This window comes from Taeniopygia guttata, chromosome 2 (assembly GCF_048771995.1).
Source record: "Taeniopygia guttata chromosome 2, bTaeGut7.mat, whole genome shotgun sequence".
Classification (NCBI taxonomy): domain Eukaryota; kingdom Metazoa; phylum Chordata; class Aves; order Passeriformes; family Estrildidae; genus Taeniopygia; species Taeniopygia guttata.
In genome coordinates this window covers 21,879,485-21,892,123 of record NC_133026.1, presented here as the reverse complement: position 1 = coordinate 21,892,123, position 12,639 = coordinate 21,879,485, and the positions used below count along the sequence as shown (strand labels likewise).

The 12,639-nt window shown below is 38.7% G+C and overlaps 1 protein-coding gene across 13 annotated transcripts in view; it reads right to left on the bottom strand.

Moving 5' to 3' along the window:
- Positions 1-12,639, bottom strand: part of ADAM22 (ADAM metallopeptidase domain 22) — a 134,936-nt gene that overhangs the window by 25,707 nt on the left and 96,590 nt on the right. For all 13 annotated transcript variants that reach the window (XM_072925504.1, XM_072925505.1, XM_072925506.1 and 10 more), the window contains exons 16-26: positions 12,017-12,088; positions 11,520-11,612; positions 8,844-8,924; positions 8,568-8,618; positions 8,230-8,293; positions 7,599-7,704; positions 6,431-6,547; positions 5,586-5,754; positions 4,501-4,609; positions 3,528-3,618; positions 2,169-2,186 (exon numbers count right to left, since the gene is read on the bottom strand). In XM_072925504.1, the coding sequence (XP_072781605.1) occupies positions 2,169-2,186; positions 3,528-3,618; positions 4,501-4,609; positions 5,586-5,754; positions 6,431-6,547; positions 7,599-7,704; positions 8,230-8,293; positions 8,568-8,618; positions 8,844-8,924; positions 11,520-11,612; positions 12,017-12,088 (971 nt within the window). The remainder of the gene's footprint in view (positions 1-2,168; positions 2,187-3,527; positions 3,619-4,500; positions 4,610-5,585; positions 5,755-6,430; positions 6,548-7,598; positions 7,705-8,229; positions 8,294-8,567; positions 8,619-8,843; positions 8,925-11,519; positions 11,613-12,016; positions 12,089-12,639) is intronic.

Here is a 12,639-nt window from a genome sequence, read left to right as displayed (position 1 = left end):
CAACAACAACAACAAAAAACTATCTATGCATTAGAAAGTTCTAATCAAGTTATGCAAAGTTTTTGCAGATGGTGAATTCATTGCCAGCAGAGAATACCTGCCATACAAATATTCCAGTTATAGCTCCAGGTTTAAAAATCCTCCCAAGTACAGGTAATTACTTTTACAGTTGACCATTTCATAATATCAGCATCAGTATTTATTCAATTTCACACTTTCCAACACATTTTTGCTACAGTCTGCTCCAGGTTGATTCATATTCAGATTGTGTCCAACTACAGACCTAAATTGGGACCTCTCCATTCCATATCTGGATTTCTACTGCTTCTAAAGTATGTAAAGTATACAACTATATGGCACATAAATCATTAGTGCAATGCAATACTTCAATTCTTCATCTTCTAACACCTCTAGAGTTTCAGTTCTTGTCCCATTCCTCAGCTGGCACATGGGTGTGTTCAGAGTTGGCTCAGTGCGGGCAGCTCTGCTCCCCAGGGTTCCTCTACCAAACTGCTCTCTTGCTACTCCATCAGATATAACTTCTCCCATGTAGCTGTGCCCTTTAAAGCCACACTATTCCAGCTGGCAGAATCCTTGCTAATTGGCTCTACTTACCACTTACCACTTTCAGTTTACTTGTTTCAACTTGCTTAGTGCCAAGTATAATCCTTATGTCATGTTCAAAAATATTATAATGGCTTGTCTTGTTTTCATTGTTATTTAAGGAGTAATTTTTTTTTTTTTTTTTAAGGGACTGTCTGGACAATCTGGTGGGTATGTTTTTTTTATTTATGGAGCACTCCTTGTACTAATCCAAAAGTATTCTATTTGGAAGTCAGCCTACAGAACTTCATTTTATGCATGAAGGAGATTTAGTTACTAAATATCTTCCTCATCTTTAAAATGATGGAGTCCTCCATTCAGGAGCCTCAGCTTATGTTGGTTCCCACTCTGCCTGTGCTCTCATATACAGCTGCAGACTGGCTGCACACTCACAGCTCTCTGACCATAAAGCAATTTCTGGAGATGAAGATATCTGAAGAAGTTACATTCTCTAATATTCCAATACAAACATACATGGGGGTGGACTCTGTCTCTGTTTTTAGTTTTTTCCTGCTCTGTCCTCAGCCAATACTGAAACATCCACAGCAGAATGACTTGATGGCCATGTTAGTCTCCATTTGTAGATACATCAGTTTCCACTAAGCAGCACCAAACCCTTAAATTCTTCCTTCCTTGAGCTGGGTGGCATTCCCTACCCACCAGCCTCTGCATAAGGCTTGACTTCAATAGCGTTGCCTTTTACTTGTTACTGTACCTGTGACCTGTCTGACCCTGTAGCACACAACCAGCACTTGACAGGGCTTTTCCACTTTTTACAAATATTTTGAGCCTGGCAGAGAAAGCGCTACACAAAGGGAAATGGAGAACAAGCACGACGGGTAGCAGCAACAAACAAAGCAGCAGCTTGGAGCAGAAGGCAACAATACAGGCAGAAAACAGGGGAATTTGAGAAATCTGCTTATGTGTTGGGGACTGGGAGAGGAAGGAGCCAGTTCCTTCCCACAGGACCCATCTGCCAGGCAGATGCCTGATCAAAGGGAGGTGGTCTTCCAGGAGCCAAACATAAGTCACTAGGAAAACGGTTTATTTTTGGCCACAAGCTTGAAATGATGAAAGCTCAGCCCTGTGCTGAAGCCAGTACTGTGCTTTAGCTATGAATCAATGGAGCAGGGTGACAGGAAAGAATGGGCTCTTTGTCCACATAGCAATTTAATTGCATTGTATTTTTAACTGCAAAGAAGCTCCAGGAATTAATTTGTCTCAAAAGGCTCCTGAACATCATGTTAATATTAATTATTCAGTTCTTAGCCTCCCAAGAACACTTCCATCTCTAATAGCTGATTTTCAGTGTCTCTTACTGGAAATATTCTCCTGTTTTCCTAAATGAAACAGTCTGTAGCAGAAGTATAAAAAACATAGGTTTTGCTACTGAATCCAGTGAAATCAGGATTTCAAGCAATGCATTATAGAATACTGATTTCACATATTATTTAAAATATGATAACCCATCTCAATATTTTCTTTGTAGCATGTAAATGAGCGAAAGAGAAGAAAAGCTATTTTCAGAGACTTCTAAGATACATTCCACTACTTTTATCACATACCTCTGTCTTCTGTAGTTTCTTTCCATATAAACAGAAGAGAAAGGAAGAAGAATGAGTTTTTAGTATGCAGGTACACATGGTCAGTAAGACCAAAAAATGTAAAAAGAAAAGCAGTCTATACAGAATGAAATTTTTGCTCAAAATATTTCTACAAAATCACTTCTGAAATAAGCATATTCACAAATATACTACATAAGAAGTATTATACATTAGAATTAAATAGAAAAATATAATCATGTTGACAGTTCATCAGCGCTGAGTGTAAGGAGCAGTTCATGCTGGGTTTAAGCCTGTTCACTGTGAAGCAGTTAGTGAGAAGTGCACTCTCATCCTGAACCTCCAAAAATTAATCCCACTGGCTAGACATGATCTCAAAATGAGCCCTTAACTTTTAGAGTCCAGATTTTCAGATACTGCCAGAAGTTGAGGGTGATATACCAAGACAGTACATCCTGTTTTTCTACTATCCTCATCTTCATGGTTTTTATTCCAAATGCTTCTTTCCTTATGTATTTCTGAGCTGGCCTCAGCCTACCTCAGTCTGGCAAACCAGCAGGGGCTGTGCCACTTCGTTATGCCAAACCACTGGGGCTGTGCCCCAGGCACAGCCCTGCCTGAAGCTGAGCCTGCAGCTGAGCCTGCCCTGCCCTCCAAGCACAGCGAGGACCCGGGGACAAACGACTTCAAGAGACAGTCTCATCCAAACACAGATGATAAAGTCAGTACCTTGAATATTTTTTTACTACAAGCAAACAATATAAATACCTCTGTTTTATAAGAAATTCATAAAATAATTAAAACACAAAAAGACCAATCAGGCTAATATAATCAATTTTGCCTCTGACTGAGCGGTGACATCTCTACACCAAGAGAGAATTTGATCCTTATTTGCAAATTGCAGATCTTTCCTACAAAAGTATGTGCTTGAATTAATTTCAGGTTAAGCCGACTAAATATAATCATCTATTTAATGAATCCTATGGTTAAATGCTTTGCTGGCTGACTGAGAGCTAATCTTGCTATATTTACTTCATCATGAGGTAAAATTTGTAATTTAATCAGATCATATTCTTGTATTTCCTTTGTCACATACAGCAAAATCATAATCTGATCATCTAAAAAAAAAGAAAAGAAATTACTAAGTGAGAAATAAATTTCAAATTTGGATCAAGCTCTCTAAAACCACATGCAAATGTAAGAATTGCTTGTATAATGTTAATATGACAAAAATGTTACCTATAAATATTGTTGAATTCGGATTTTTTAGATTTTTTGAATTGTTATTTTAAAAATATAATCAGCTATCACATGAAATACACATATTTTGAAACTCGATTAAGAAGAACAAAATGTACTTACTTGTAACCCCAACCAGTTATTCCTAAAACGAGAGCCAACACTAAAATGGTGCCAGCAATAGCCCCTATTATTATATTTGTGCTAACCACACCTGGAAACACAAGAAAGGCGAAAAATACACATGGTTTTAGGACAAAAATATACATGGTTTTAGAAGAAAAATACACAAAAGCAGTAAATGCACCATCTTTCAAAAATCAGCTGGAACAACTTTCACTAGGCTGATTAATTGTAACCCATGATACACTCCTGAAGCATAGCTTGGACATAAAAAGATCACTTTACAAGTTATTTACAAGATCCCTTGCAAATCAAGCTTTGACGTCTGTGTCTGTTTCCATCAACTGAATGCTTGTTACATGGGAAACCTGTGCCAGGTATGCCAAAACAGTATTATCAGCATTAAACTGCTGTAGATTACATCCTTACAAATACATGCTTACCATGGAATAAAAGTGACTACTTGTTTGGTTTTGCTCAGATGCCTTCCAGCCTTCCATAGCTGAATAAATTAAGCAAATCAATGATTCTGGAAGATGTCCCCCCACTAGGATTTCTAACAACCAACATTTACAATCTGATTTTTCCAAAATATATCTTTCTTTTGTATTCAAGACAAGCGGAATAAAAACTTCCACTCCAAAAATATAAAAGTCAGGCATTAGCTTTCCATCTAGATATGGAACGTCCCAGTAACCTTTTGCTTGTCCTAATCTATCAATATGCTTAATAAGGCCACTCAGATGATTGGAATAAGCATGGGGGAACTGAACCGACTGATACCAGTTCCCAAAGACGCACAGACTGAGGCTTCATCTACAGACACTGAGTGCTTCTGCTGTGGTGGGAATGAGGCTTCTGATGCTGCAGCATGTTGTGTACTAACTGAAAGAGTAGGAGACCTAGTTTTGCTTAATGAACTTTCTTCAAATCCAAGAATTTTCAGTTGTTGGTAAAAATTTTAACAACATACCTTTATTGATGGCATCCTTATCAAAAAATAGATCGTCTTTGATGTGAGAACTGCAGTCATCTCCTCCCCAGAATCGGTCACAGACACATTTTATTTCATTGCTACAAACCTGCAGTCAAAAGTGTAGCTCAGAAAAAAATCAGATTATTCATTCATTCCCGTAATTAATACCTCAAGTATAGGTACAGAGATAAAGCCATGATTTTACTGCTCACAAAATTTTGCTAACTAACTTCTAATATATAGCAATTTTTAATTTATGTTAGGTATAAATGCATTAAATGTGCTATTCTATTTTATATAAATAAATGTAATGTTTATTCAGTACATACTTTAACATAATCTGTATTTAATAGAAGCATTTATAATTGCTTTGGGAGACTGATCTTAATGACTTTTTTTTCTTCAAAATACGAAGAAGTGCATGATTTCAGATAAATAAGGAAGTTTTAATGCGGTGTACAAGACAAAAGACATTAGGAGAGAACAGCTTCCTTGATCCCAGCTCAGTCACAGGGCCTTCGATGTTGTGTCAAACTATGTCAGGGACAAGGGGGCTCGCCAGGGCCACAGTGAAGCCACAGACTGCACACCGAACAGAGAAACTAGCCAAGAGCCAGCTCTCTGCCCTCTTTTCCAGGGTAAAGGAACTCTCAGCCCACAAAATCCAACATCATCAACAACTTCATGAATCTTCTTGGCTATTTATGTGATAAAGAGGGAATTGAAAAGAACAGGTCTCTGGAAGAACAGAGACCCAAGTTTCTCAGTTCAGAAAACCTCTGTATTTATTCTCCAGAACATTGCTGAAAAAAATACCAATCAAGTTTTAGCAAAAGTGAGCAAAATCATTGATTGATAAAACTCTGTAAAACTAATACTAACTATGATTCATTGTTTAAGATGCCTGGACTGGAATGCATTATATTTACTTATATGCCTCTTTCCCTTTTCCTTTTCAAAAACTTCTCCAGTTTTATGACTTCTAGTCAAACTGCTTGCTTCCTGAAAGGTCCAGCTGGTAGACTACACAAGGCCAGGCTCAGCAAAACCAGCAGAAAGTGTTAAAGAGTGCAGGAACACACCCCATGTCCGGAGCAGATCTGGCTGTCGGTGGTGCCGGGGCAGGTGCTGAAGTTGAAAGCCTCGGCGGGGAGGCAGCGATGGTCGAGGCACACCATGTCCGGCCCGCACGGCGTCCCGTTCTCCACATAGCCCAGGTCCGTGTCCTCATCCAGCTTCACGTGGCCACCACTGCAAGACAGTCAACAGGACCTCGGGGACTTGTGCTGTGATTAGACGGGACTGCTTGAGAAACTGGGCCCAGGGTTGCTGCCTGCATTTCGGTGCTACACAATGCCCAGGACAGGTAAGAGTAAGGATTGCCTTAGTGAGCTCACTGGGCCTAACATGAGACAAACCAAAACAGTGTATCTACACCAAACAAATGAAATCATGAACACAAGGATCATTTTTCCGTGAAACAGCCTGAGTTAGACAAAATTCAGTTTACCTGTTTAGGACATAATTTCGTCTTACGCTTGTGTGAAGCTATCAAAACATAGCACATCTATAATCATAGTTCAGCTACAATATAGCAATGAATTAGGCTACCAGTTAAGTTTGGCAGTGCAGGCATATGTCTCAATTATTCTGGGTACATGAAGCACTTCACAAATATTAAAGAATGTAAAATCACAGAGCCTGAGAAGAGCATTACATCTCTACAGGCAAAATTAAATACTGAGGGGACTGCAAAACTGCCCCAAAGGCAGGTAATTTTCTGAAGCTTAACAAAGGTTGAACTGAACTAATGGTTATGTGTTAATAGGAAAAAAATGGAAACAGTTTTTCTCCACTTAGAAATGAGAAAGCTGCTTTTTCATGCAAGATGGATATTGATTGTTCTGTTTTCAGGATTTCCAATTACCTGCAATTGTAGACTTTTCCATAGTGCAAGATTGATGTTGTGATTTCACCATCAAGTTCTCCAAGTCTGGGTATGCTGGATATATTGGAGCACAGAAGGTATCCACAAAGCACATCCCTGCATTGAAAAAATAAACAGATGCTCATAAAAAATAAAATTCAATGAAAATGGACAATCAAAAATATGATCACTAGCTTGGTACTTATTTGTTATTCCCTGCTTTTCTCCCACTGGCAATAACTCCCACAAATGATGCTGTTTCCCAAGAAAATTTTTCCCTTGGAAGTTAGATTGGGAAAACTCTTTTTATAACACATAATCAAAAATGCCCTGAGTAATAACAAGCAGGGAGCTGTCAAGAACACACCACACCAAACTAATTAAATGATCTATTAAGATACAGTAACTGGTCCATAAAGGAGCAATAGATACTAGCTCTAAATACACTCTCATAGGACACATATGTAAGGGAACTATAGACACCAAGTTTAATTCAACTGCTGAAGGGACTTCACTACTCATATGTGGAGACTTTTGCACTGACAGAATAGTAGGGTCTAACATCTCCCATACTACTGAATATTTTTTACTAATGAATTTGTAATGGAGCAGAAGTAAGGTTAGCAAATCTGTGTTAAAAAAGTGGGAAAGAGCATTAGTTCACCTGTAGGCAGAACTAGAAATCAAATGTCATGGACAGAATGGAGAAATCTGAAAAAAGAGTTTCATAAGGTCTGGTGAAAGGTTGAGAAATTGGCAGAAATAATCAACTGCATATATGTACAATGTGAAAAAATGCTTTAGGCAGCGACTTGCAGGAATATACTTGGAAAGTTACAATACCATGAAAAGTGAACAAAACATAGCAGTGCAATGGCACGGCATAAAAAGTGAACACCACACTAAGATGTGAAACCAAAGGCTTCTCTCCTCTGCACTGCTAACCCTCACTGAGACCACTTTTGGTCCAAGCTCTCCCAAGCTCAGATGGTGCTGTCTTGTCAGGGATCATCTCTTCTTGGCACCCTACTCCCTCCAGGACTTCTTGCACAAAGGTCTGCAGAAATCTAATCCATAGAGGGGCTTTTTGAGTCTCTTCATGACAACTTAAGAACTGGATCAGGGGTAAGAACCTCATTCTAGTAGCTTTCTAAATGGATCAACTTACTGTTTATTGCACTGTATCCAAGAGTCCTTGTCTCTTCCACAGTTTCCTTTCTCAGTCCCCTCAATATTCAGCTTCTCATAGCAGTACCTGTCAGCAGCTGTCACTTCTAAAAACAGAAACAAATCTCTTCTAAGATGATGACTTTGAAAAGCCATGTCATGAGAAACGGGGATACACAATCAAAGCAAGCAGAGCTTCCCAGTTTGTGAACTGACACACTATGATCTGCAGGTGGCCCATGAAACTCTGCACAGTGCTCTTCTCAGTTAAAAGCTTTATGATGCCACCACTGGACTTTTGTTAAATTTTGTTCAGATTAATGAGAGTTTATTGGTCAAAAATGTCCCCACTGAAATAAACTAATGAACATGAGTACAGGCTTCCTAGGTTGTTATTAATGAGAACAAAAGTTTCAGATTTCAGAGCAAACACCAGTAAGTTAACCAACACTAGAGAAAGAGCTGGAAAAGAGAATGGAAAGACAAAATTATGAGTGAAAGAAAGAGAGAGACATACTGTTCTAGATGTTTTCAATGTTCTCAGTATGTCCCTTCCATAATTTTTCTTAGCTAAGATAGTCTTTCAAGTCACATGTATAACAACCAACTTAGAAACAGAAACATTCACTTACTTTCACCCCAGATATATTTACATTGCCGATCCCTGGTTTTACATCTTCCTCCAAAGCAAATACCCTAGAGAGAAAGAAAAAAAACCACAGAAAATATTTCAAATTACTTGATTTTCCAAAATATGTATTTCTATAATAGAAAGATTAGTCACACACTTTATTTTGAGGCAAAGAATATGTGATTCTATCTTCTTTTTATTAGAAATATGACTAGCATCCAAAAGTCATGAATGTTAGCAGAACTGTCCCAAGTGACTTCCAAAGATCCTAAAACAAAATCCATACAAAGCAATCTATAATAGAAGAAAGAATGTAAAACAAACTGAGGTCCTAATTACCTGTCTGTTATCACATGAATATCCATCCATTTTATGAATATTAGGAGAACACTATAGAAAGAGAAAATAATTAATAGATCATAGATCAGACGAACATGAAAGCATGTTCATATGACAAAAGTCATATGAAAAATCATTTCAGTATCATTCTGGTTTTTTTCAGCATCAACTGATTTAACACAATTTTTATGCATCATACTGTACAAAACATTCATAGTGATTTTGAGATTACAAGTGGGGTTCTTCTGTTTCATGAATAGAAGACATAAACATCACCTGGCTGGAATTTCCTGTGCAGTTCTCTGCAATATCACAATCATTCACTGCTTCTCGACACAAAACTCCTTTAGGTTCAAACTGGAAAAATAAAGCATAGAAAACGAGTGTCTTAGTTTCTCCATATCTTGTCTTAAATGCAACGCTTCCTTACAGTTCTATCTAAAATAAAAAATGGGACATATTTACATACCAACTGAAGTGGGAAGATTCTCTTTCCCTGGTGTGTATGCTGCACCACTCAAGCCATTTACTGGTGCAAGTGGTACCCCTCACTCTCTGAGGCACCCCCTCCCAAGGGTGTGGATTGTGGGGCCAAGCAGGAGAAGTCTCTCCTGGCACAGAGGACCCCTGGGGGTGTCCAAACCAATACTGCAGTGGCTGGCAGTTTTATTCATTTTTTCACTTTTCTCCAAGGAAGTATTTTTCCTGAACCAGCTGGGGGAGGGGCCGATTTAATCTGCTTTCTAGAGGAACCCCTTCAGAGGTTCTCTCCCAAATTTGCCCTAAACCAGGAGAATTATCCTACCAGGTCACTGTGCCTTTTGTGACTATATTACTCTTCTTTTACAGAACAGAAAAAGTCATCCTGATCTCTCTCTAGGGATGAAGAATACCACAGAGCTCTATGTATAACACTTTGGTTATTTTAATCCCCCATTGTTGCAGAACAGGAACTATTAATAAGTACACTGAATTCCGTACAGTTTGACACCGTTTTTTAAGGGACTGGATATTTAACAATGAAAAGTGTACCAGTAACCTAATACAGACATTTTGGCTAAAGAATTATGTGCTAAGTCTCAAGACCTAGAAAAGAAGGAAGATATCTCATTTGAGGCAGTTTTTAATGTTTCGGGTCATAGACATATTACAGGCTCCTTATTTTTCCTCAAAAGTTTTCTTAAGACTGTGAAACCCAGTTCATTTTGCAGGCCTGTGCCTGTGATTTTTTTTTGTTGGGTTTTTTTTTGGGGTTTTTTTGTTATTTTTTTGGTTTTTTGGGGGGTTTTTTGTTTGTTTTTTGTTTTGGATCTGCGTGCACATACATTTTTTGGGGGACAACTGCTAATTCCAAGCTGGTGTGAACAGGCACACATCAGTGGAAGATCTAGACTACTGTACTTTCTCAGCCCTCAGCTTCTTTTTTCTACCAGTCACTGGAAAAATACAGACAGACACAAATGCTGTCAGAGACACTACAGGATTCTGGGATGTATAATCAACATGTATTGCTTTCAACCCATTCTTCACTCCTGCTTTCAGGCAGGATATTACAGGGGAAAGTAATCCCAAGTTTGGAGTTATTACACAGAGTCTTTTGAGTTGTTCTGATAAACACTGTAGTAAAATTTTACTTTTCTGTTCAGTCACTCACCCTTGCCACTCTGAAAGGAGATAAATCCTTCTCTCAATTGCATAAAAATAAGATAGGTATAAAAAAGCTTTGTTTTGTTCTGATAGTCTTTAATGTGGTACCTATGCAACTTGGATTCTTGAGCAAAATTCACCCACACTGGCAATCTGCTGATTTTTAAATTATTACATTTAAAAAGGGGAATGTGCTTAGGGAAATGTGATGTGTTCCAGCATAATCTGTGCTTTTTCTTTTTTTAACATTAGGATGAGGACAAAGTCAAGAATGTGATCCAGAGTTATTATTAATGATCCTCCTAAGGGAATGAAACCCTCAAATGTGCAGAGACAAAGATAAAAATATCACACATAGTACACCACAGTTTTAACTACATTAATACTAATTATCTTTATTACTAAACGAGTACAAACAACTATTTGAAGTCATATTTAACAGGGCTCTCTTAGAGCCATGATCTGGTTAAATCTCCTTTTACTATTTACTGATGTATCAAGAAGAATAATTTACAGTTTACATAGGGCTTGATTCCCTTTACTCAATGGGATTTCAGTCAGTCCAAACATAAGGAGACACAGGCAGACCAAACTGAAACTGAAGTCAGGTGTTTTTTAGATTAACCTTTCTGAGTAATTCTGCTGGCTGCGCTTTTGTGTTTTTTACTCTATCCTTCCCTCAGACACTCTGTGGCATGATTTTCCCATTCAGACTCATGGGGCAAATCCAGAACAACACATACAGCACTGGGAGTGGCACCTGGATAAAGATGTTCATGTTCACAGAATGACAGAATGGTTGGGGTTGGGAGGGACCTTAAAGATCATCTAGCTCCAGCACCACTGCCATGGGCAGGAACACCTTCCACTTGCTCAAAGATCCATCCAACCTGGCTTTGATCACTTTCAGGGATGGGGCATCTACAGCTTCTCTAGGCAACTTGTTCCAGTGCCTCATCATCCTCATAGTGAAAAAATAAGTACATCTAATGAAACTTTATGGTTAATTTATTCTTTAAGCAAGGATGTCTAATGAGATGTCATAGAACTTCAGCCTGATTCAAACTTGTCTGAAACTGGAAGGATTCAATTTACCTCTGCATTTGATGACAGTCCCTGCCCCAAAAAGCCAAGCCTAAAAGACAGAGTACAGCCTCAGAAAAATCAGATTTCAGCCAGTTTTAAAAGGTAAGCTTTCAGAAGAGTAATCACAAGGTCTGCAAGGGAAAACACAAGTGCTGTAGTGCCTGCAGCTGCCTGGATGCATTCCCACCAGGCTGCTACAGTGAGGGTCACTGCCCTTACCCGGCACTTCCGACAGCAGAGCCCGTTGCTGCACTGGGAGCCCGCGGTCAGGGTGCAGGTATTGCAGCACTCTCCTCCTTCACTGGCACACTCCTGAGGAACACACACAGAACAGAATACGTGGGAAAAGCACATCAACCCCAAGCTCTTATTACTGCTCTTAGCATGCTACCTGAATGGATTTTTTTTCATTCCTTTAGGCACCTAGAGGCAGAAAAAGGCATATACTTGTGGAGCATGAAACTGCTGCTTCCTGTGCAAGACAGAAAATAATTTTTCTAACTTCATATTGTCATTAAATACTAACAGCACTGATGAGTGTTTCCACCTAGGAAAATGCTTTCTTTCTTGCCTTTGAAAGTCTGATTCTGCACAGGCAGCTATTATTATGAATCCTTGGGCACACAACCTTCACCTTACTTGTCTTCCTTCACTTATCACTAACAGCAGCAATGTGCAGTACCAACTCTTGTACAAATCTAGTACATCACACTTACCGCTATTGTCCCACAGTCACATTCCTCTCCATCTTCCACAAAGCCATTGCCACATTCTGGAGGATCCAGAAGCTGCATGGAAATTCAGAAATCAAAGGGCATGTCTCTTTTAAGGGAATCATTGTCATATTTGCTCTGTACAACATGGTTTTTAAGCTAGCTCTCCAAATGCATTAACAGAAAAACAGCTCCCATGACTCAGGGACACACAGAGTGACACAACACAATTGAAACATACAGAGAATAAGTACTCCTGAAAATAAATACAGCAATGCTGCTGAGTTACATGGTATCTTCTGTGCATAGGTGTCAGCTTTACTGTAAATTCTGTTTGAGCAGAAGTTACAATGAAGAAAAAAAGCTATGAAAATAAAGGAAAAAGAAATAAAGATATGACAATGACTAAAAGGTTAAAGCCTGCACTGTAAGTTCAGAAGTAATAGCCATAAAAAGCAGTCCTTTTATGTGGCTCAGAACTGCTTGGGAAGGAGAGATGCTCAATTTCTTTTTCAGTTTCTTTTGTTGTAGTTGGATTCTTCTTTCCATTTTCTTCTACCACAGTTGGGAACTTTCACAGTTTTCTGTAAGTATATATTACACACAGGCAGATATGCACAAGAAGG